Source organism: Anthonomus grandis, chromosome 5 (assembly GCF_022605725.1).
Source record: "Anthonomus grandis grandis chromosome 5, icAntGran1.3, whole genome shotgun sequence".
In the NCBI taxonomy this organism is placed as follows: Eukaryota; Metazoa; Arthropoda; class Insecta; order Coleoptera; family Curculionidae; genus Anthonomus; species Anthonomus grandis.
Genome location: NC_065550.1, coordinates 32834690 through 32859653, shown reverse-complemented (window position 1 = coordinate 32859653; position 24964 = coordinate 32834690). Strand labels below are relative to the sequence as shown.

At 31.1% G+C, this 24964-nt stretch overlaps 1 protein-coding gene across 11 annotated transcripts in view; it reads left to right on the top strand.

Annotated features, from left to right (window-relative positions):
* The window catches only part of LOC126736713 (eye-specific diacylglycerol kinase), a 289431-nt gene that overhangs the window by 200057 nt on the left and 64410 nt on the right, over positions 1–24964 (top strand). For all 11 annotated transcript variants that reach the window (XM_050441217.1, XM_050441218.1, XM_050441223.1 and 8 more), the window contains 6 exons: positions 2971–3109; positions 11857–12060; positions 21213–21342; positions 21393–21523; positions 21580–21723; positions 21792–22001. In XM_050441217.1, coding sequence (XP_050297174.1) covers positions 2971–3109; positions 11857–12060; positions 21213–21342; positions 21393–21523; positions 21580–21723; positions 21792–22001 — 958 coding nt within the window. The remainder of the gene's footprint in view (positions 1–2970; positions 3110–11856; positions 12061–21212; positions 21343–21392; positions 21524–21579; positions 21724–21791; positions 22002–24964) is intronic.

Sequence of the window (24964 nt, the reverse complement as noted above, 5' to 3'; positions counted from 1 at the left end):
AAAAACTAATAAAAAGCCATATAATTAAAAAAATAAACCGTGTATTAAAAAATAATGCAGTAATTAATGTGAACTAAATACTCATTTAATTAACAGGAGAAGTAGAAAAAAGCTAAATTTAGCAAAAATAAGCTAAATGTATATTTATTTAATATTTTTTTATGCAATTTGTTTTTCAAATTTAATTTTTACGTTTATTGTTATTTTTTTCGTATATTTTAATTTTAAATATAGTTTGAACCTAAGCTTTATATTTAACATTTTCATTTTGCTTCTAATTTCATAGAATCAGTCATAGTAAAATTCAAAATTCTTATTTCATTTATCATTCATCAATTATACTCATTTTTATCTTGTCATATTTTATTGGCCTTTGAACCAATTTTAAATTTATATTTTATTTAGATTAATTTCAGTTTTTCAAATCAATTTTTTTATTTATTATTTTTTATTTATGCTTAATTCGATTTTTTTTGTAAATTTAATTCTTAGGTTTATTGATATTTTTCTCTGTTATTGAGCACTTATTTCTCATCTTTTATTCAAATTTTACCATTTTATCTTTTGAGTTTTTATACAGATCTACTTCTCGTTTTGTGATAATTCAGACCAGTCTTAGTATTAGACCAGTATTTATTTCTTTTTAATTTATATTGTGTGGTCTTTTGTAGCTTAATTATAAAGATTTGAATGAAAAATTATTTTAGTTTTATTTCCTTTTTTATTAGTATTATCTTAAACGTAAATTCCCATTTTTCTTAAAATTTCTTATTCAAGATAATTTTTATTTTTTATGCCAGATTTTGCTTGTTTTTATAAATTTTTCTATTTTATTCCTATTTTTCTTATTGACTTATTGTATAAATATCTATATAGACTTTTATATTTTAAACCTTACTTTAATTTATTTCAATTCATATTTATTTAATGTTTGTTAGTAATAAAGACTTTATTATTTTATTGCGATTTTTTATCCTTTGTTTTTATTATCCGTATCAAATAATTCTTTCGGCCACTTTTTATTTATTTTCTTATCAATTATTTTAGTCATTTTTCAATTTTTTTATATTTAATTTCATTCTTAATAGTTGTTTTTTTTTTAAATCTTTTATATCTGTATTATTTTTTTATACTGAAATGAAAAAAAAAACTGCAAAAGAAAAAACTGATACATGTTTAGTTAAATCAAGAATTTAAATTAAACAAAAAAACCAAATAAAACCAATGATAAAAAACAACAATAACCAAAATTGCAACAATAAAAAAAATATATAAAAAGCCGTATAATTAAAAAGATAGGAAACCTAAAATAACACACTTTCACCTAAAAAATAATGTGGTAATAAAACTTTTATAAATAAGACGAAAATGCAATAAATAAAATATTACAAATAAAAAAAATGCAAATAAAATAATAAATAAAAAAACGTAAACCGACGCTTTTCATCATTTAAGGACACTAATGTACTTACCATCTATTAAAGGCTCATTTTTCCATTTTTGTTTACAATTGACATATAAAAAATGATAAATACGCTAAATAAAAGTAGAAAGAAAGAATTTAAAGTAATACACTTAATAATAAAATAAGAAAAAACAATTTAACGTTTTATAGTACTCTAATGTATTTTATTTATGTTTTTCGTTATACAAAGATATATCTTTACCAGTTTTTAAGGGGTCTTATGATAAGGTCTTTATTAACAAATTAAGTAAACAATGAATAATTAAAAAAAATTATTGATGTGGTAAAAAAACTTTTATAAATAAGACGAAAATAGCAATAAATAAAACATTATACATGAACAAAATGACAAATAAAATAAAAATGTAAACCGATGCTTTTAAGTACTTCAGAACACTAATGTTTTTATCATCTATTAAGGACTGATTTTCCAATTTTTGTTTACAACTGACTATTAAGAAATGATGAACAAACTAAATAAAAGTAGAAATAAAGATCCTAAAGTGACGCACTTAGTAATAAAATAAGGTAAAAACTAATTAAAAACTCAAAATAAAGTACCAAATGAAAGGCCTTAAGGGCCTATTTTACTACCACCCTCCAATACCCAATTGACATTTTTTTATTTGTTTTTAATTTATTTTCCATTTGTTTGGAATTTTTACAAGATTTTGCAATTTAAACTAAAGTGTTTAAAAGCATTTTGTTTGTTTTTTTTACAATTAATATGAATTTAGATAACATCAGGACAAATAAATAATAATAAATTTCGTGAATTGATGCTAAATAAAACCTCTAAGTCCACCCATTTTGCCATTTGGAAAACATAAATACCGCTTCTATCCACTAAGACCTAATTTAAAAAGTAAATAAAAACAACTTTTTAATTTGTTAAAAAAATGACAAATAAGGTGTCAAATAAAATTCCCTAAGTCGACGCAATTGGTCACTTGGTCATCCTAAATGTTTCTACTACCCCCTAAAACTTAATTTATGAATTAAATAAAAACCAATTTTTTGTTAAAAAAAAAGTCAAATAAAGTGACAAATAAAGCTCCCTAAAGCGACGCTTTTAGTCACAGGAGAAGGCCAAATATCCACTAAACTCTTCAGGGTCTAATTTAGCACATTTTATTTATTCATATCCTTTTTAAGAAATATTGTTTATTATAGCTCTAAAATTTTGCAGTACTTCCCTGAATTATTCCCTAATTTTTTTGGATAAATACAAATTTTGGATTTAAAGATAAACCCTGAAAAAACACTATACTAAAAGGAGAAAATAAAACAGTAACAAATTTACTAAAAAAAAAACGAAATAAACCAAAAAACAAATAACGTAAACAAACGCAACTACTGGCAAACCAATTTTTCTTACCCTCACCTAAAAACCAAGAAGAAATTTTTTATTATAATTGTTGTTTTATTATAATGAATTTAAGACCCTTAATAAAGCCCCAGAATGTTCACGAATGAATAAAAATTTCTCCCTTTTTTTGTTTCAGGGGGTCTGCCACGTCCGGGGGGGATAAACCGAAGAAGGGCACCCCCGAGTGGGGCGAACAGGCGGCTATCGGCGACCACCTGTGGGTCTCCACCTCCATGTCGGGGGAATTATGTTTCGTCGGAGAGTCCGAGTGTTTGGTGAGTATATATTTAAGGGGTTAAATTAGGGATGTTTTACCCTTTTATTTTGTTATAAAAAATATTAGGGTGGGGCAAATTAAATGCGTCAAATGATAGTGTTGGTTTAGGCCCATCAGTTCCCAATAAACCTATTTACTTTATTATTGAATTTTTTTAAGAAGTTTGGCTTTGTTAATAAACTACTCTTTAATAATAACATCTGTTTTAGTTGGGCATTAAAGTCTAAACATCTGCAGGTGCAGAGATTTAGGGGAGAGTGGGTGAATATCGACTACTTAAGCGCTACTGAGTTTTTTAAATAGAAGTATTTGTACAAATATGTCTAAAATGGTAAAATTGCTTTGTTACTTTATCTAGTAGAAGATTTTTCGATGGCTTTCGCAAATGAACAAATATTTTTTTTCTATAGGATCGGTTTTTGTAAACATGGAAAAAATCGAGTAATTTCGATTGATAGGATAAAATCGACCAGGCAGTAATATTTTGAAATTTATTTTATTTTAACATTTAAACATTAATTTATACTGAGCAAAAGTCACAAATATATACTGAAGCTTTTTCTGCGCTAGTACAGTCAGCATGAGCCCAGGTTGCACAAGAACGGCACCGCCACCAAATCTCATTATTGTATTTAAATTGTTCACAAATAGCGCAGATTTCATCAATTTCTCTTTCCTCTCCAACCGGGGTTTCTACTTTATCTGTAATATTTCCTGTGACCTTCTTAATTTTATTATTGCCCTCCTCTTCACCTGTAATTTTTCTTGTGACCTTCTTAATTTTGTCATTTCCTTCCTCCTTACCTGTAAAAAATTTTTCATTTTCCTCCTTTTTTTGTTTTTTCAATGTCTTATTTTCGAGCTCTTCTTTTAAAGGGGTAGATGTTAATATTTGAGAATGTTGCCTTTTTCGCTGTGAAATTCTTCGTTGAAACACTGGAGGTGGACATAACTCGTGAAAGGAAGTATGTTCCAGTGTTCCTTTAATTTTCAGGGTTTTATCACCATCATCGCTTAGACTGTTTTCCGCAAATTCTTCCAAACTGAATTCAGAATCAGACGAATCTGATGACAATCTAGTATTACGTAAGGTATTCAATCTTCCTGGAACAGATCCACTTAATCCACTTGGCCCTGGTTTTGGAGAAGGAGTCTTCTGTCTGAATTCTATGGGTTCTAAAATATTTTCTGATGTATTTTCCTGCAATGGTAAATCTCCTGGAGCCGTTGTATTTGGCGGATCATTATTATCTTCATGGATAGGTACAAAGTCTTCCTCACAAAACGCATCACGATTGATGGGAAATATTCCGGTCGTTTTAAATCTGTTTAGAGCCTTCTCTATTGTGGTCACTCTATTGTAAGCATTTTCAAAAAGTTCGGCAATATCAGTGTCTTTTATTGTTTCATAATTTCTACTTTTCATGTACTTATCACATTCTTGGTGGTAAGCAGGTTTCAAGGACTTGAAGAAAGTTACGTCCAGAGACGTGTGGGGTGGAAGCGATAGTAAATGAATGCCAGCATTTCGACAAAAAGTGTAGGAAGCTAAAGAAGAATGAGTGGAATGGTTATCCAGTATTAAAAGAATAGGTTGCTCTGGAGTAGCATTAGCGAATTTCGCAAAATGTTGCAACCATTCGGTAAACAACTCTTCGGTAATCCATCCAGATTTTGAGCATTTGTATATCGTGCCTGCCGGACCATTTTTTCCAAGCCATCTTTCATTCTCATTCTTTTAAAAATCAACATAGGCGGGATATGCAATTAAACAGCACGCAATCGTAGTATTTTGACCCCTTTCTCCGCTTGTTATTGCACCGACTTGCTTCTCTCCTTTTCTTGCCAATATATGCGACCCGGATTGTGGACATTGGAAATACCAGTTTCGTCAACGTTATAGATGCGATGAACTTCAAAATGGTATTTTTCAAATAGTAACTCTAGATTATTGAAAAAAATATTCATTTCTTCTCTGTTGAATGCGGTAACTCTGCTAAGGCTAGTAGCTTCTGGTTTGCGAAAACTAAGCTGCGGATAACGTCGCATAAATGAGTAGATCCAATCCTTGCCGCACAACCCGTTCTCCTTATTAAAAGGATGTTTAATTTTATTTGTCTCTGCATATTTAAAAACCAATGATCTTATGCTTTGAACTGTCAATCCATAAAATAATTTTGACAGTTTTAATATGGTTTCAACCATTTCTTTTTCCTGATTTTCGGAAAAGACAGGTTTTCTTCCCAACGCAAGTTTTTTTGGTTGAAATCTACCTTTTAGCCTATCTTGAAGAGTACCATATGGTACATTAAACATTTGTGCGGCACGCCTAATGGATAATGTCTTTTCTCTTACGGCCTTTATTGCTCTTTTCATGGAATCCTCCGTCCATGAGGAACGTCCAGTTTTTCGGACGTATGTTCGCGGCATCTGAAATGAAATGCTGACATGTAGGTACCTAATGCTTGCATTTATTGTGCACTTTATTATATGAAATATAAATACAGTAAAACTCCTCTAATTCGAACTTCTTTATCTCGAAATATTCCCTAATTCGAATATTTTATACTACCAAAAAAGGTATCATCAAGTTTATATGATATTTTATCTCTATAAGTCGAATTTCTCTATCTCGAATTTTTTCTATAAGTCGAAATAACGTTTAACGCATTGCCGATGGCTAACTCGAATTTTGCGGGGAAGTACAGACATTTTTTTAGGAAAAAATCTGTTTGTTACATGGATTTGCAATTGCATCATTTTTCTTTTTATTAGTTCAAACGGAAAAAGGCTCTCATCGCGACGTGGCGGTTTTGTGGTTACAGTTTTTTGGTGCGTATGCGAATTAAGACAATTTGTTTTTATTAAAAATAATTATGGCTAAGAGAAATTTAAAGTGCTTACCATTATGTGAGAAATTGAAATTAATTGCTGAAGTGGAAAAAGGTGAAAAGAAAAAGAAGGATATTGCCGAACAGTTTGGGATACCACCCAATACTCTGTCAACGATCCTAAAAAACAAGGATAGACTTTTAGAAAAAAAAGATGATTACACTTCAAACTGTAAGAGGAGAAGGCTTACACCTTGTGTGAATGAAGATATTGATGAAGCAATGCTTAAGTGGGTTACTACGGCACGAAATAAAAATCTCCCTCCATCTAGAACTCTTATAAGAGAAAAAGCTAAGGAGTTTGCAACTGCTTTAGGGCGGGACGATTTTGCAGCTAGCATAGGATGGTTAGATAAGTTTAAAACTAGGCATAACATCGTTCAAATGTCTTTATGTGGTGAAAGTGCTTCTGCAGATTTGGCGTCTTGTGAAGAATGGCAAAAGAATGTATTGCCCACTCTGATCGGTCAATATGATAAGGATGACATTTTTAATGCTGATGAAACAGGAGTTTTCTTTAAATGTTGAAACACTCGCATTTAAAGGACAAAATTGCCATGGTGGCAAAAACAGCAAGGAACGAATTACAGTTATGGTTGGAAGTAATATGAGTGGGACTGAAAAGCTTAGGTTGCTAATCATTGGTAAGTCAAAGAATCCACGTTGTTTTAAGGGCATTAAATCATTTGCACAAGTGAGATTTATGAAAAATGGCTATTAAAGCTTGATAAGAAATTTGCAGCCCAAAGAAGAAAAGTTTTACTATTCGTTGATAATTGTCTTGCACATCCCAAGTCTGTTGAATCTAAGTTAAAAAATATTAAACTTGAATATTTTCCGCCTAACCTTACGTCAATCTTACAACCCATGGATCAAGGAATTATAAAAAATTTGAAGCAACATTATAGGAAGCGGATTGTTATGAAAGTTTTAGCCCATATGGAAGTGGCAACTCCTACAACTGTGACGTTATTTGACGCAATTCAAGATCTTAATAAAACGTGGACTTTGGACGTAAAAGAACAAACCATTGCTAATTGCTTTAGAAAAGCAGGATTTGTTAAAGATAAAGTTCAACAAGATGCTGATAACTGGGACGAGGATGACCTTGTTCCATTATCTGAATTAAAAACCCTGTGGACCTCATGCAGAAGGGCTATAAACATGAGTGATGTTTCATTTGAAGACTATGTGACGATTGATGATAATGTACAAACAACAGGTTTTCCAACTGATGAAGAGATCCTAGAAAGCGTAATAGAAAATCTTGTTCCAAATAAAAAAGGTAGGCTAGTCTAGATTATGCCTTTTTAGATTGTAAGAATTGTTTTGTATTGTTTCAGACCCTGAAGAAAATGAAGATGATGGCCAAAGCGAAGGTGAGACTGTTCCGACACCTATAATTGACGAGACGATTTCTGCTATTGAAAAGATAAGATGTTTTATTTTATCCAAAGAAAATATTCCATATGAAATACACAATTCTTTAAATTTATTAGAAGATTTTATAGATAAGGAAAAATGGACCAATTTCACACAAAAAACAAATAACTGACTTCTTTAAAAAAATTTATAAACATATTGATATGCATACATATTATGTAACACATACAACATACAAAATTTTAGTTTTATACTTTTTTTGGTACTAATAAACAATAGGCCTTAATTAGGCGTTTTTTTCTGTAAGTCGATTTTTCCATAAGTCGAATTTTTTAGTCTGTCCCTTGAAGATTCGAGTTAGAGAAGTTCCACTGTATATAATTAGGCCACAAATATTAGGTAGAGTAATATCGACCACTGCAGGGTAATATCGACCAGTGTGATCGATTTTACCCGAACCGGTATACCTAACCTAGATTTTTTTTAACTCAAAATATGCATTATAAGTGCACCAAATTGGACCTAATAAACGAAAGCATATCTGCAGCATCATATAAACAGGAAATGCAATACATTTAGAATGTAAAAAGAGTTCCCTGCCTTAATAACGGCAGCGGAGTTTTAATAAAAAAAAGTCTAAACACGAGCACAACTATCAACAACAACACAGAACGAGCTATGGAGCGATACTAATCGTATAAATCAGATTTTTAGGGACAAAATAGTCATATATCTGAATTTAATTAAACTAGAGATTTGAAAATTGGAATACAAGTTCTTCTCTTAAAGCAATTGGACACCTGTTTCACAGTTTTTATGGAAAATTTTTAAAAACGTCAAAAATCAGTTTTGGAATTCGAAAAAAAAATGCTTAAGAAAATTCAAATTTTTAGAGACAAAATGGTCATATCTCTAAATCCAAGCAAGCTAGAGATTTGAAAATTGGAATACAAGTTCTTCTTATAAAATTAATAGACACCTATTTCAGGATTTTTGTGGAAAATTTTTAAAAATGCTAAAAATCAGTTTTGGGATTTAAAAAAAAAAATTTTTAATAAATCAAATTTTTAGGGACCGAATGGTCATATCTCTGAATCTAAGCAAATTAGAGATTTGAAAATTGGAACACAACTTCCTATTATAAAATCATTGGACACCTCTTTCAAAGTTTGTATGGAAAATGTTTAAAAACGCTAAAAATTAGTTTTGAAATTTGAAAAAAACATATATTTAAAAAATTTAAATGTTTGGAGACAAAAGGGTCATATCTCTGAATCCCATTAAGTTAGAAATTTGAAAATTGAAACACACGTTCTTCTCATAAAATCATTAAATACACGTTTTAGGGTTTTTGTGAAAAATATTTAAAAACGCAAGAAATTGACCTTGGAAGATAGATCTTTTTTTAGATTTTTTCTCTCTGAAGTTAATCAAATTAGAGATTTAAAAATTGGAAGACAAATTCTTCCAATAAAACCATTGACACCTATTTCGTCTTTTTGTTGAAAAATCTTTAAAAAGTGAGCAAATCAACTAAAATAAGTTTTATAAAAAATCCACGTTTATACAGCAGTATTTGTGAAACACATTACTTTTTTTCAAGGATGTTATGTTAAAAAAAAACGACTAAAAGAAATAAGAAAAGATCTCTCGATTCTTCCTAAACCCTTCGCATACACACACACACGCCCAAACATAAAACAAAGTAAAAGGAAAAAAACGACACGAAACCCTTGTATTTTAATAGAAAACCTGCTCGAGTGGCTCCGTAAAATATACGCTCGGATTTGGCTGGATCTGCCCGAGGAGCTCTGGAATTGACACTATATTTTATTTTAGGTTCAATAGGGTTTAAATTGCGACATACATTTCCAGACGGCCTGATCCCTCATATACCCGAGAACCGACATATTTCTTTACGTAACTTATTGTTTATATCAGTAGTTGTTATATAGGAAAATTGTATGGGAAATCGAGTTTAGATCCTACGTTATAATTTATAGTCTCTCGCTTAACTAATCGATGTTTTGTAGTTGTATTTAAAATGTGATTTTCCAGTTATATAGTCCACGTCATAAATAAAAAAACATGAATTATCAGATTTTATGAGGCAGACATCATAATCATGGTTATCATTATCTTTGTCCAATTTCAAGGTTGATTTCTTCACTTTTATAAGTTTTTCACAGAAACCCTAAAATATGTATTTAATAATTTTATGAGAGGAACTCGTGTTATAATTAATAAATCTCTAACTTGCTTGGATTTAGGAGATATTACTATTTTGTCCCTAAAAATGTGAATTTTTTTAAATATTTTTCTTTCGAATTCCAAAACTGACTTTTAGCGTTTTTAAAAATTTTCCATAAAAACCCTGACATAGGTGTCCAATAATTTTATAAGAAGAACTTGTGATTCAATTTTCACATCTCTAACTTGCTTGGGTTCAGAGATATGACCATTTTGTCCTTAAAAATTTGAATTTTTTAAAATATTTTTTCTTCGAATTCCAAAACTGATTTCTGGCAGTTTTACAAAAGTTCCACAAAAACCCTAATATAGGTGTCCAATAATTTACAAGAAGAAGTTGTGTTTCAATTTTCAAATCTTTACCTTGCTTGAATTCGGAGATATGACCATTTTGTCCCTAAAAATTTGAAAATCTTTAAATATTTTTTCTTCAAATTTTAAAACTGATTTCTGGCGTTTTTACAAATTTTCCACAAAAACCCTAAAACAGGTGTCCAATAATTTCATAAGAAGAATTTGTGGTCCAATTTTCAAATCTCTAACTTGCTTGGATTCAGAGACATGACTATTTTGTCCCTAAAAATTTGATTGTTTTTTAAATATTTTTTTTTTCAAATTCCAAAACTGATTTCTGGCCTTTTTACAAATTTTCCACAAAAATCCTGACATAGGTGTCCCGTAATTTTATAAGAAGAAGTTGTGTTTCAATTTTCAAATCTCTACCTTGCTTGGATTCAGAGATATGACCATTTTGTCCCTAAAAATTTGAAATATTTTAAATATTTTTTCTTCGAATTTTAAAACTAATTTCTGGCGTTTTTATAAATTTTCGCTAAAAACCCTGATGTAGGTGTCCAATAATTTTATAAAAAGAACTTGTGGTCCAATTTTCAAATCTCTAACTTGCTTGGATTCAGAGACATGACTATTTTGTCCCTAAAAATTTGATTGTTTTTTAAATATTTTTTTTTGAAATTCCAAAACTGATTTCTGGCCTTTTTACAAATTTTCCACAAAAACCCTGACATAGGTGTCCAATAATTTTATAAGAAGAAGTTGTGTTTCAATTTTCAAATCTCTACCTTGCTTGGATTCAGAGATATGACTATTTTGTCCCTAAAAATTTGAAATTTTTTAAATATTTTTTCTTCGAATTTTAAAACTAATTTCTGGCGTTTTTATAAATTTTCGATAAAAACCCTGATGTAGGTGTCCAATAATTTTATAAAAAGAACTTGTGTTCCAATTTTCAAATCTCTTGCTTACTTGGATTTAGAGATATGACCAGTTTGTGCCTAAAAATTTGAATTTTTTTAAATTTTTTTTTTTAAATTCCAAAACTGATTTGTGGCGTTTTTACAAATTTTACACAAAAACCCTGATATAGATGTCCAATAATTTTATAAGAAGAACTTGTGTTCCAATTTTCAAATCTCTACCTTACTTGGATTCAGAGATATGACCATTTTGTCCCTAAAAATTTGATTTTTTTAAAATTCCAAAACTGATTCTAGCTTTTTTAAAAAAAAATCACAAAAATCCTAATATAGGAGTCCAATAATTTTATAAGAAGAACTTGTATTCAAATTTTCAAATCTCTAACTTACCCAACTTCAGAGATACATCATTTTTCTCCCTTTAATTTTTTTCCATCAAACAATTTACTTACTTTAACCGCAACGATAATGACGAGGGGGTAATAATTTTAACGATGCTCTAAATCTTGAGAAAATTATTTTCCTCCTCAGATCATCATAGCAAAATGCGTTTATCATCGTCGGTTTTCCGCGGAAGGAAAAAATGCCAGGCCGTAATGAAGACGAGGGGGACGAGGCGAATTAATGACCCTAATTTTACTTTGTGTCGTTGTGTTTGGATTTTTTTCGGGTTATTAATTATTAAAAAAAAGCTTATAAATCATGGACGTATGCGAGCATTAAATTAGATAATTTTTTACTTTCAATGGGGTTTCTTTATTACTTATCCTTATCATAAGTTAATCTTACTACTAATCAAGTTTTTTAAGAAACTAGAAAAATCAATTGTTTTTTCTAGTTTCATCCTGTTACGCAATAACATTGTTGGAACCGATCCAGAAAATCACGACGTATGACCAACTTTCTGGCAGAGTTTTTAGACATTAACATATTCACAAACTCCACAAAAAAAAACAAGATTTTTTCATGCCACTTTTTCACCTAATTATTGAATTTTCTTGCAGAAACACGGTAACAGATACAAATGTTCCGCATGCAATATATTATGCCACGAAGACTGCATCCATATACTGACCGACCGGCAAAAGTTCATGTGCAAACCGAGTTTTCGTGACGTGGGCGTTCGCCAATATCGCGAACAAACCACCATACAACACCATTGGGTCCATCGGAGATCCGAGAAGGGCAAATGCCAACACTGTGCTAAAGTAAGTATAGGATAATTGAGTTTTCTTTAAACAATTGTTGTTCCACTATTGTGTAGTATTGATAGAAGTTCAGATATGTTGCAATAAGGGCACTAGGATATTTTACATAAAAACTTAACTGATAAATTTGATGTGATCAAGTAGTTTTTGAATAAGAGACAGTTGAAATTTGGTATAATAACTATTTCTCTTAGGATAAAATGATTTTTGCATTTCTGTCTTAAGGTGTGTTTAATAAAAGAAAAAAATGCTACTGTCACTTGTCTTTGTTTTTCCTTAAAATGTCAAAAACATTTAATGATTGACGTAGCTAAAAGTGTATGTTCTCTTAACCCTTTCGCTCATGAATCTTCATTTTTTAAAAGAAAAATTTAATTTTTTGACGTAAATAGTTTTTTTTTTGTTTGTTTTTATTTTTTTTTATGTACACATTTGCGTACATTGGTAGTCAATGGTATAAATGATAAATTAAAACAAAAAAATACTTTGTATGATATATTGCAAAACAGTTGCTTTTTTTTGTAAGGCACAGGTGAACGTTACATTTTTGGCATAAAATTCTTGACCGTCTTTTACAGCCTGGTACTTTACACCTAGATGCAAAGTCTTTTTCATCAATTGATGGCAAATGGTCTAGTCTGTCCAAACGAACTTCGGCCACTGGTCTAATTTCTGGTCTTACTTTTAACGGTTTGGGCGTTGAAGGACCCGGACTATCAGCTGCTGGTCGCCTCCTCTTCCTAGTAGATGTTTTTCCTGCCAAGATTAAAACCTCAGCAACATAGGCTCTAAAGTGAAGCAAATCTAGGACATCATTCTTAGCCACACCCAAGTTAGCAGGTTTTTCTTTATATTCCAACCAGCCGTTTACGCATGCCACATCTATGGCATGAGCAAACATTCTCAGAGTCCACTAGCTTGGGGTCTGGTCTTTATCACCAACTCCCATATAATTTGATGCCATTAGGCCATTACAACTGGCCGGTTGTCGTACCATTTTGTCATTATGACTTCCCCATCCCTGCTAATAATTTCTTCGGAACAACCTCGACCTTTTATTTTCATATCCTTATCGGACGAAAATGGCGGATTTTTAAATCTTTCAGCTCTCGCTGTGCACGTTGTATATATTTGCCTATTTCTAAGGCACTGAAGTAAGTTATAATTTCAAAAATAGTTGTCAAAATATAACTGTACCCTAGAGTGTGAGATTCGTTCAGATAATTTTAGAACCACTGCAGCACCCGAACCAAATAGGACATCAAGTTTCTGTGGGTCAAGTTTAGTAGTAGATCCTTGATATATTATAAAATCATACAAGATGCCACTGCTGCCACATAGCGCAAAAATCTTAATTCCCTATGGTTTGGGTTTGTTTTTGACGTATAGCTTGACGTTTAAACTGCCTTTGAACGGCACCATTTGCTCGTCCACACACAATTTTGATTCCAATGGAAGGCAAAGGCATCTTCTCCTAATTGCATCATATAATGGACGCACCTTCCAAAATCTGTCACTGTTGTCCGGTTTTTCGTGAATATTTACGAAGTGAATATGTTGTCGCAATTTATAAAACCTGTTAGCAGTCATATTATTGAAAATCAGTGGAATTTGTAATTTATGGTCCCAGTATAACTTAATTCTTGGGTAATGTAGATTACCCATGATGATATGTATTCCTACAAACGTCTTTAGTTCTTCAACCGTCGTAGGAACAAAGCGGGTTTGTTGCTGAACAGCGTAAAGATTTGTATATTCAATCATGGGTTGGAAAATATCTGCAAAATAATTACAGAAAAAAAACGCTGGGCTTTCTAGCTGAACTACTGGTGCTTCTTCTCTAACGTGCCACTCTATCGGTGGAGTAATATACTGCATATTTTTTCGCCCGAATATATCATTTTTTTTTGAAAGACCATTGTTTTCCAAAAATAGTCTTCTATATTGGATTTCTTCGACTTTTGTGGAGTTTTTGCCATTATGTTGGGAACAGGTTTAGGTTCTGCTTGTTCTAGCTGCTCAATCTCTTCACGTTATTGAGTTACAGGGGTGCTGGGAACAGGTTTAGCCTCTTCCTCCTCATCACTAATTGCTTGTAATTCTACAAGTATATATGCTACGCACATTATATAATATACTAGTTCCAAGTAATATACCTTCAGGATCAAAATCAAAGCCATCATCTTCATTGAATTCGCCGTCACTGAGTCCTTCAATGTCTGATAATCCGGCTTCTATTAAATCTAATAGTTCTTTATCTATTAGCGGGCGATTTCGGCTTATTAGAAACGAGGATTCTATAATATTTAACTATTTACTATTTTTACTAATATAAAAAAGAAAAAAGTACGATTAAATTTACCTTGTAATTTTACTTCTCTGTCACAGTGTACACAAATGTGTACGTGTCTGATACAAGCATACAAGGGTACAAAGGTACAAGCATAAATAAATAAAACTGTTATATAGGAAATGTTTTAACTGCCTGGAAGCAAAAAATGATTCTTCCAGGCATTTCTGAAATTAATTTTAAATTTATTCCAGGGAGTGGGAATTGCACTTTGTTCAGCCAGTCAAAATAGATTTTTCTAGGTATTGAAGTCATTATTAATTTTAATCCAGCTTGCTTCAAAAGCCGGCCCCAGACGATGTGTGTATTCGGCGAATGTACCTTCGCACTGCGGCTTCGGCTACCCTCCCACACGCTGCGGCATTCGGGATATATCCCACATAGCATCTTTGTTGGCAAACGTTCGCCACAGGGCCTCTGAATGAAGACAAAATAGGCAAATAAGTGTGCGTAGCTAAGCACACCGTCTGGGAGCTAACGCGAATGAGCGCGACCTCCTTTGATGCGTGCCCTAAAACCGATAGCAGTTTGGATAGCGGCCGAATTAAGGATGTGCGATACGATACGATTTTCTCGAGTACCGGTATTTTTTCTTCCGATACTCGATATTTTGTACCGGTACTTTAACGTACGATACGGTCCGATCCGTTTGAGGTTTATGCAGTATCTATCGGATCCCGTATCGAAGAATGCTATGAAATAAATTTAATTTAATCAAAAAGATACCACATAAATTAATATGAATGAAGCAGTGAAGGACGGATTTACTCCTGTTTCCTTCTGTCTTTCTGTTTATGTTTATCCGTAGTGTTGGCAGATGCAACCCATTTTCTGAACGCCTATTTTCAAAGGCTGATGCGATAATGGATGAATGCCGTAACAGACTTCTTGGAGATAGACTTTCAAGGCTATTATTTTTAAATTCGTTAGAATTAAGTTACTGGAATTTGTAATTATTTTTCAATTTCTAGAATAATTATTTTTGTCTTACGTTTTAATGTTTTCCGTTGTTCAGTTTTAATTTAAGTGACGACAAATGTCAAATTTTCACTTGTAGTTATTTCGAAATAAATGCTGTTAATAAATATTTTAATAAATAATACTAAAAATATCAGTATTGACCATACCAGTGCTAATTTAACATTTAAAAAAAACATATATATATTTAGTTAAATCGTACTGGTACTTGGAATATCGGTACTGAACTTGTCGATATTGTAACCAACCGGTACTTTTAAAACGATATGATACGATCCGAAATACCGGTACTTTCCTCAGTATCGCACATCCCTAGGCCGAATGCCGAATGATACACGCTCCGTGAAATACCGCGAATGCCGAACGTTCGCCACATACACACATCGTCTGGGGCCGGCTAAAGACAAAACAAATGTACTTCCGCGAAAAAAACTGAATGCATCACTGTTAGCACTCACAATACCACCTTTGATTAATTTGTTTTTTTTTTTTACTATTTTCACCACAAACAAAACACCACAATAATCTACCAGATAACCTTGCACGTGTTACTCAAATATTGCTCGGCAGCTGTTAAAATTACAGTAACAAACTTTTATTGAAAGCCCCTGGAGGGCGGCATCTATACTACATGTAAGATCCTAATGTACCTACAAAAATGTTGACACTATGAGCAAAACAATAAATTCCTTTCTGAATTAATATAAGGATGATGATAAATTCATGTACACAAATGGGTACACAGTGAGCGAAAGAGTTAAAGTTAAAAAATGTCGATTTTCAACTTCATAGCAAGTTCCATTAAAAAAAAAAGCATAAAAGTCTTCTGGCAAACCTTTTGTGAATACCCTGTATATGTCAAAATAATTTTAAAGTCTAAATTTTATTTTCTTAGTCCAGGCAGTTAGGATCTTTCACTTTCTTATCTTCACAATTTTTTTTTAAACACTTACTGCAATTACTATTAAAGTCCCAGGTAGCTAAAATCAGTTTTTACTTAGTCCAGGCAATTGTGACAATTTTTCTTTTTTCATTTAATAATGATTTATTTATTTCTTTCAGGCATTTAGATCTGGAAGAAATAGATAGCCCTTAGATATAAAAGCTTCTATCAGATATACAAGTTTCCTTGTAAATACAATTCTTGTGGAGTTATTGAGCAGTTTCTCCATGATTTGAAAAAATCTTGATACAGTCAAAGGCTTTACAAAACTCTTAATATTTTGAAGAATCTTGTAGGGATTTAATTGGTTTCAGTTTCATATGAAAGTCGATGAGTTTCTTTGCTTAAAAGCTTCTTACAAGTTTCCTTGTAAACACAATCATTTTGGAGTTATTCGGTAGTTTCTCAATGGATTAAAAAAACTTGATAATGTCAAAGGCCTTACAAAAATCTAAATATTTTGAAAACTCATTTGAGGATCGTAGTAATTTTAACATTAGCTAAAATCTAAAATTCTTCATCTAAAAAATTCCTTACAAGTTTCCTTATTAACAAAGTTCTTCTTGAGCTATTGAGTAGTTTCTCAATGGATTGGAAAAAAATATTGATACAGTCAAAGGCTTTAGAAAACTTTAATTTTATTGGAAAACTTTGTAAGGATTTAATTGGTTTTAGTTTAATATGAAAGCTGATCAATTTCTATACCAAGAAGATCCTTAGAAGTTTGGAAAAAAATGTTGATACAGTCAAAGGCTTTACAAAACTTTTAATATTTTGAATAATTTTTTACGGATTTAATTAGTTTTGGTTTTGTATGAAAGCTAATGAATTTCTTTACTAGGAAGGCCATTATAAGTTTTCTTGTAAACACAACCTTTTTGGAGTTATTGAGTAGTTTCTCAATGGATTAAAAAAAAATCTTGATAAAGTCAAAGGCCTTACAAAAATCCAAATATTTTGAAAACTCATTTAGGGATCGTAGTAATTTTAATATTAGGCAAAAGCCGATGAGTTTTTTTACCAAAAAAGTCCTTACAAGTTTCCTTGTAAACACAATTCTATTGAAGCTACTGAGTAGTATCTCAATGGATTAAAAAAATATCTTGATAGAGTCAAGGGCTTTACGAAAATCTGAATATTTTAAAAACTGCTTTAAGCATTTCATTGATTTTAATTTTATATAAAAGCCGATAAGTTTCTTTGCCAAAAAAGTCCTTACAAGTGTCCTTAAAAATACAATACTTTTGGAGTTATTGAGCAGTTTCACAATGAGTTGAACAAAAACTTGAACAGTCAAAGGCTATACAAAAATCTAAATAGTTTAAAAACGTATGTAACGATTTTATTGATTTTTGTTTCATATGAAAGCTGATGAGTTTCTTCATCAAAAAAGTCCTTACAAGTTTCCTTGTTAACAAAGTCCTTCTTGAGCTATAGAGTAGTTTCTCAATGAATTGGAAAAAAATCTTGATACAGTCAAAGGCTTTACAAAACTCTCAATATTTTGAAGAATCTTGTAGGGATTTAATTGGTTTCAGTTTCATATGAAAGTCGATGAGGTTCTTCACCAAAAAGGTCCTTACAAGTTTTCTGGTAAACACAATTCTTTTGGAGTTATAGAGTACTTTTTCAATAAATTGAAAAAAGGCCTGATACTGTCGAAGGCTTTCCAACAATCTTTGGATGCTCTTGTAACAATTTCATTAAGTTTTTTTTACCAAAAACGTCTTTACAATTTCCCTTGTTAGCACAACCAATTTTGAATTATTGAGTATTTTCTCAGTAAATTGTAAAAACTCTTGGATACTGTTAAACGCCTTAACAAACTTAAAAATTTGGATTAAGTGTCTTTCTATTTAAAACGGTTAGAATATCTGAAACGCCTGGGGGTAGCTAAGCTTGGGATTATTTTAAGTGTCTAGAATAAATGTCCAATTAAGTAAAGACACTGAATTAGCTGACTTAAAAGTCTAGAATAAGTGTCGCATTGCCTTAAGTACCTGCAAGAAAAAATTAATTTATTCCAGGCACTAAAAGCCATTTCTCAAGTATTTTTAGACCAATTAAAAAAAAAGGTTTTAGTTTAAAATGTTATTAGAAAAGTAAACCACGCCAGAAAAACACTATTTCCAGACGATCCAAACACTATTAAATAAATAAAACTAATATATAGAAAATATTTTAACTGCCTGGAAGCAAAAAATGATTTTTCCAGGCATTTCTGAAATTAATTTTAGATTTATTCCAGGGATTTAATGTGGGAATTGCACTTTGTTCAGCCAGTCAAAATAGATTTTTTACGTATTAAAGTCATTATTAATTTTAATCGAGGCATTCGATTTTATTTTAATGTGTCTTACGTATTCGAAATAGCTGTTGCAACATTTTGCAGGCATTAAATTGCATTAAATTTTGTTAATTTTTCAGGCATTCGTTGTCAATTTCTTTATATATTCCAGAAATTCGAAAAAGTATTCACATTTTCCAGGATTTTGGACTCAAGTATTCCAGGCGTTCCCGCTTGTTTCCCGGGACGCCGATTTCCAAATTGTCTATTCCGAAACCATTTTACCGAATGTTATTTCTCTCGAATAACTATTTTTCTCAAGTAATAGTATTTTATCCAGTATTAACATTTATTCACGTTCCTTCTAAAGGGTCAACCTGGACATTTTGCTTAATATCTGAACTATTGGTAATGTTATGAAAAATTTTCTTCAATAAGAGTTAAACAGGATTAAATATCCTTCAAAAAACTCTAATATAACTTTGATGTTTTATTAACTGAAGTCAAGTTATCTTGCAATGAAATTCAAAAACCGTCAACCTGGACATTTTGTGTAATATCTCAACTGTTGTTGATCATATAAAAAAATTTCTTGAATAAGAGCTCATCAGGGTTAAATTCTCTTTAAAAAACTCTTATGCAACTTTCACGTAATATCAACAAAATTCATGATATTTTGCAACGAAGTTTCCAAGAGGTACGTTCAAGTTTGAACCGACAACCTGGACATTTTGTCTAAAATCTCTGCTGCTGCTGATCTTATAAAAAAATTTCTTAAATAAGAGTTCATCAGGGTTAAATTCCCTTTAAAAAACTCTTATGCAACTTTCACGTAATATTAACAAAATTCAAGATATCTTGCAACGAAGTTTGCAAGAGGTATATTCAAGTCTGAACCGTCAACCTGGACATTTTGCCTAATATCTCAACTGTTGTTGATCTTATAAAAAAATTTCTTAAATAAAAGTTCATCAGGGTTAAATTCCCTTTAAAAAACTCTTATGCAACTTTCACGTAATATTAACAAAATGCATGATATCTTGCAACGAAGTTTGCAAGAGGTACGTTCAAGTTTGAACGGACAACCTGGACATTGTGTCTAAAATCTCAGCTGCTGTTGATCTTATAAAAAAATTTCTTTAATAAGACTTCATCAGGGTTAAATTCCCTTTAAAAAACTCTTATGCAACTTTCACGTAATATTAACAAAATGCATGATATCTTGCAACGAAGTTTGCAAGAGGTACGTTCAAGTTTGAACGGACAACCTGGCCATTTTGTCTAAAATCTCAACTGCTATTGATCTTATAAAAAAATTTCTTAAATAAGAGTTTATCAGGGTTAAATTCCCTTTAAAAAACTCTTATGCAACTTTTACGTAATTTTAACGAAATTCATGATATCTTGCAACGAAGTTTGCAAGAGGTATATTCAAGTCTGAACCGTCAACCTGGACATTTTGCCTAATATCTCAACTGTTGTTGATCTTATAAAAAAATTTCTTAAATAAAAGTTCATCAGGGTTAAATTCCCTTTAAAAAACTCCTATGCAACTTTCACGTAATAATAACAAAATTCATGATATCTTGCAACGAATTTTGCAAGAGGTATATTCAAGTCTGAACCGTCAACCTGTACATTTTGCCTAATATCTCAACTGCTGTTGATTTTATAAAAAAATTTCTTAAATAGGAGTTCATCAGCGTTAAATTTCCTTTAAAAAAGTCTTATGCAACTTTCACGTCATATTAACAAAATTCATGATCCTTGCAACGAAGTTTGCAAGAGGTATATTCAACCTGGACCTTTTGCTTGATATCTCAACTGTTATTAATCTTCTAAAAAAAATCTTATATTAGTATTAAAGGACATTAAGTCAGATCAGTCAATAAAAAAACCCCGTTTAAAGAAAAATCATAAATTTAATTAAACGTCTTGTTATAATCCGAAATTGTTGATTATGCTTCTAGGAAACTGATCTCACACTAACGTTTATCATCGTCAAAAGGAGGGCTAGCAAGAGGATTTTCCAGGAAGAAAACAATGCGTATCTCAAGTTTATTATAAGGAGAGTGAAACAATTACTCAGTGTCAGACCCAAGGGGGATAAAAAAAAGATAAATAACTAATGAATATTTAAGTGGGCCATAGTTGATCTCCTACGTCCCTGGTTTTGACGTGGGGCCTATTCTTTACGGGATATCACATAATCCTTGTAAATTTATAGAAATATTTTAGTAGGTAGTTTAATTCAGCCAGGCAATTTAAATTTATTTAGTTTTTTCCCCTTTGTACAGCCTTTAATACCTATATAATAAAATAATTTAAACCATTAATTAAAATGGCACATTTTTCCTAAAAAAAAATGTTTAGTCCCGATATTCATTTTACGAACCTGGCCTGGATTTCCCCCCTATTTTTTAATTAGAGCTTTACATTCCCTGGAAAGCTGTAGTTTTTAATTAGGATCCGGAAAAAAGTCTTAAAAATCCATTTAAAAAAATATATACCTGAGCTGCAATTAACCATTTGATATTGATGTTGCCAAATGTTGCAGAAAGTCATATAATTTAAAAAAATCTTCTTTCTTTCAGTCATTCCAATCAAAACTATCCTTCGGTTCCAAAGATATCGTAGCAATAAGTTGTTCATGGTGCAAAGTAGCTTTTCACAATAAGGAATCATGTTTCAATATACAGCGAATAGGAGAAGAGTGTAATTTAGGTAATAGAATGATTGTTTATGAATTTGTTTGTTTATTTATTTATTTTTAGGTGTACATAATAATATAATAGTTCCTCCGTCATGGATAGTTAAGCTTCCGAAAAAAGGTAGTTTTAAGTCGAGCCTTAGGAAGGTGCCAAAGAAAAAGGGATCAAATAATAAGAAAAGAGTTAGTAATAAGGTAAGACAACTATGTCTTCTTTTTTTTAAAATGCACATATTTCTTTTTAATTTTAGGATAAAGAATATAGAACATTCGTAATTAAGCCCATTCCGTCAACGAACGTAACGCCTGTGATCGTATTTATAAATCCGAAATCTGGTGGCAATCAGGGCCTGAAGCTCATGCAAAAATTCCAATGGCTGTTAAACCCCCGACAGGTACCAAAAATCCCCATTTTCATTTTTCACAAATGGAAAATGATTTAAAGATGTTTATTTTCTTGTAGGTTTTTGATCTGACTCAAGGCGGTCCAAAGTTCGGACTGGATTTGTTCAGAAAAGTACCAAATCTACGGGTTTTGGCGTGCGGTGGTGACGGTACCGTCGGTTGGGTGCTGAGCGTTATCGATCAAATCAAAATGAAACCGGCACCACCCGTCGGTGTTTTACCTTTGGGTACCGGTAACGATTTGGCCAGGGCACTTGGATGGGGTGGGGTAAGTACTGAAGTTTATCTATCAAAATTTCTTTTTTATGTAGCTGCTATTATTATGTCGTTTCTTTTACCAGGTCCAGAGGTTCGGCCTAATTGTGGTCCCTTTCTTCCATTCCGTTTTAAAAATTAATGAGTATAATATATTCTACATTTATTTACTACAGTGCTCTCTACTTTTCTGTATTAATTGACTCTCTTTTTCAGTTTTTTTTATTTAACTTTTGTATCCAAATTCTATATTCTGTTTGTCCAAAATATCTATAAAAAAATCTTTAATTTACCTTAGTAAAATTTAGTGGAGGATGACCGAAGTATCTTTAGTTACCCATTTACCCTAGTAAGTTTAAGATTTTTTCAGTATTATTTACAGAGGTCTTTCACAATAAGCTTGCGTTTAAGTAAGTCCATTGCTATCGGTTTCGTAACCCCGAAAGAGTTTTCATAATTAGTAATTCCAATAAATAGTCCATCTTTTCTCAAAGAGACCGGCTTACATTAAATAGTCACAGGTCTCAAATTTATTAAATAAAAGTCAGAGGATAACACGTGTTTCGCACATACTAGGCATCATCAGATCCACTGTAAAAAGAAACAGAAACAATAAGCTTTATAAAAACTTACCAGCTAAATCTAATTTACACGAAAATTACAAGCTAGTTCCTACCTTGCGTATGCACTAATAAAAAAGAACAAAAAAGAAGCAGAGAACAACACTACCTGATACAAATGAAGGGTAGAAATTAAGTTCAAGTTCAAAAAACTTCTGATTTTACCAATTTGAACTTAATTTCTACCCTTGATTTGTCTCATGTAGTGTTTTTCTCTGTTTCTTTTTTGTTCTTTTTTATTAATAAAAAAATTAATAAATTAGGTTTAGCTGATTTTTATAAAGCTTATTGTTTCTGTTTCTTTTTACAGTGGATCTGGTGATGCCTAGCATGGGCGAAACACGTGTAATCCTCTGAATTTTATTTAATAAATTTGAGACCTGGAGTTTGTTTTCATTACTCGTTAATTAATTAGTAACCATTTTGTTTAACACGTCATTGTATTCTTTTTTATGATAAATAATTTTTTTGAATTTGCAGTTGAATATAGACGCCGAAATTCGGTTTTAAATCTGTGTGTACCGTTCCTGGATCACAGCAACTATTTAATTTTATGAATGCGTGGCCTGGTGAACCAGAAATCATATTTTATGAAATGTTTTTGGAAAAAAAATTGTTCTAGGTATATGTTTCATAATTTTTCTATAATCAACCCTATAAAAAATACGAAATTCTCCGAAATAAAAAATTATGTTTTTTTTTTATAATTTACTTTTTAGATATGTCCTAGACGAACTTTCATATTTTCAGCTTTACTGTTTAATTTTTGTTTCACTTTTCTTTTTTTCTACAATTATTTAGTCTAATTCAGTTCATTTCCCATTAAAAGAATTCAACTGCCTGGACGAATTTTTCATATTTTTTCTCAATTAGCTGGAATATTGTTAAGCGCCTCTATGAAGAATTGTAATGAGCAATTGGGAGGTATTATATGAAGGTGAAATAATTGCCGTTTCTAGTGCTATATCTTTATACATCTCCCAAAACCCTCAGGCTACTATACAGGGTGATTCAAAAGTAAGCGGCATCCTTTCAGAGGCGTAATCCTTGTATGAAAATAAGGCAAAAAGTTCATATTAATATGGGTTCGAAATTGCTTCCTAAGGGAGCTACGCCCCTTTGAATAGGACCCCTTGAAGACAATTTTTTCTCTATAACTTTAAAACCCTTTAGAATTAAATTTTGAAAATTGGTGTACTGCATAAACATTTCATTGTGAATAAGATTCTAAATTCAAATTTTTTAAATTTTATTCAGGTGCGTCACATGCGGGGGTTGGAAAGGGTAAAATATCCCTTTTTCTTTTACTCTTTAGGTTATTGTGATTTTGTTTGAAAATTATACAATTTTAGAGTCTTATACGTAAAAAAGGTACTCTTAGTTCAATTCGATAGAGCGTACCATTTACGAGAAAATCGACTTTGAAAATTTTCTGATTCCAGGAATCATCTGGAGTTTAATAATTACATTTAAGAATTATGCTCATTGTTTTATTTTGTTCTCGATCCAGTCGATTAATCTTGTATTGTGGCAGGTTAAATAGTAAAGCAAGAGCAATCGCATTGTAAAGCTAGTTATAGTAGTATGCATTAATAATGTTTTTTCTACTCTTTTTAAAAAAAAAAACAACTTTTTTTGAAAATTTATCGAATAAATAGCATAGAAATGAAAATTTAGGTTGGTATCTCAAGTTGTGCCTAAATATTTTTTTTTGTTACATACATAAGCAATGCTCTGCCCATTCAGAGCAATCCTTATACCATTCATGTCTATAGGAATTAGTCGACCACTTTTTTCAAATATATAAAATTTTGTTTTTACAAAGGCAGTTGAACAAGTTGCATAGCTCATTATTTATAAATGCAATGACATTTTTCAAGTTGAAAATGTTTATTTTTCTTCCAGGCAGTTGAAGTAGTTTTTCGTTTAGATATGAATATACCTGATTGTCCAAATAGTTTTTAAAACTCTCTTTTTTTGTCGTTTTTTAATAACTGAAAATATTGTTATTTCATTATAATCAAACCCCAAAAATTGCCCAAATTTCCAAACAAGAAATAAACAATTTTACAAAATTTTTTTTGCAAATAATTTTACAGCTCTAGTATAAAAAAACTCAAAATACAATAAACATATAATATTAATCGCATTTTATAAATTAGGACAATCAACCGTATAAGAATAATCGAAAATTTTCAAAAATCATAATATTTTTTTAAACTGAAAAAAAATTATTTTTTCCAAAAAACCTTAAATATTAGATCCACTTGTATCTTTATGAAGTACGGGAAGTTTAAATGCAATTTTTTTTTACGTTCTTGATCCTAACCTTTTATTTGATTATAATTCAATCCCA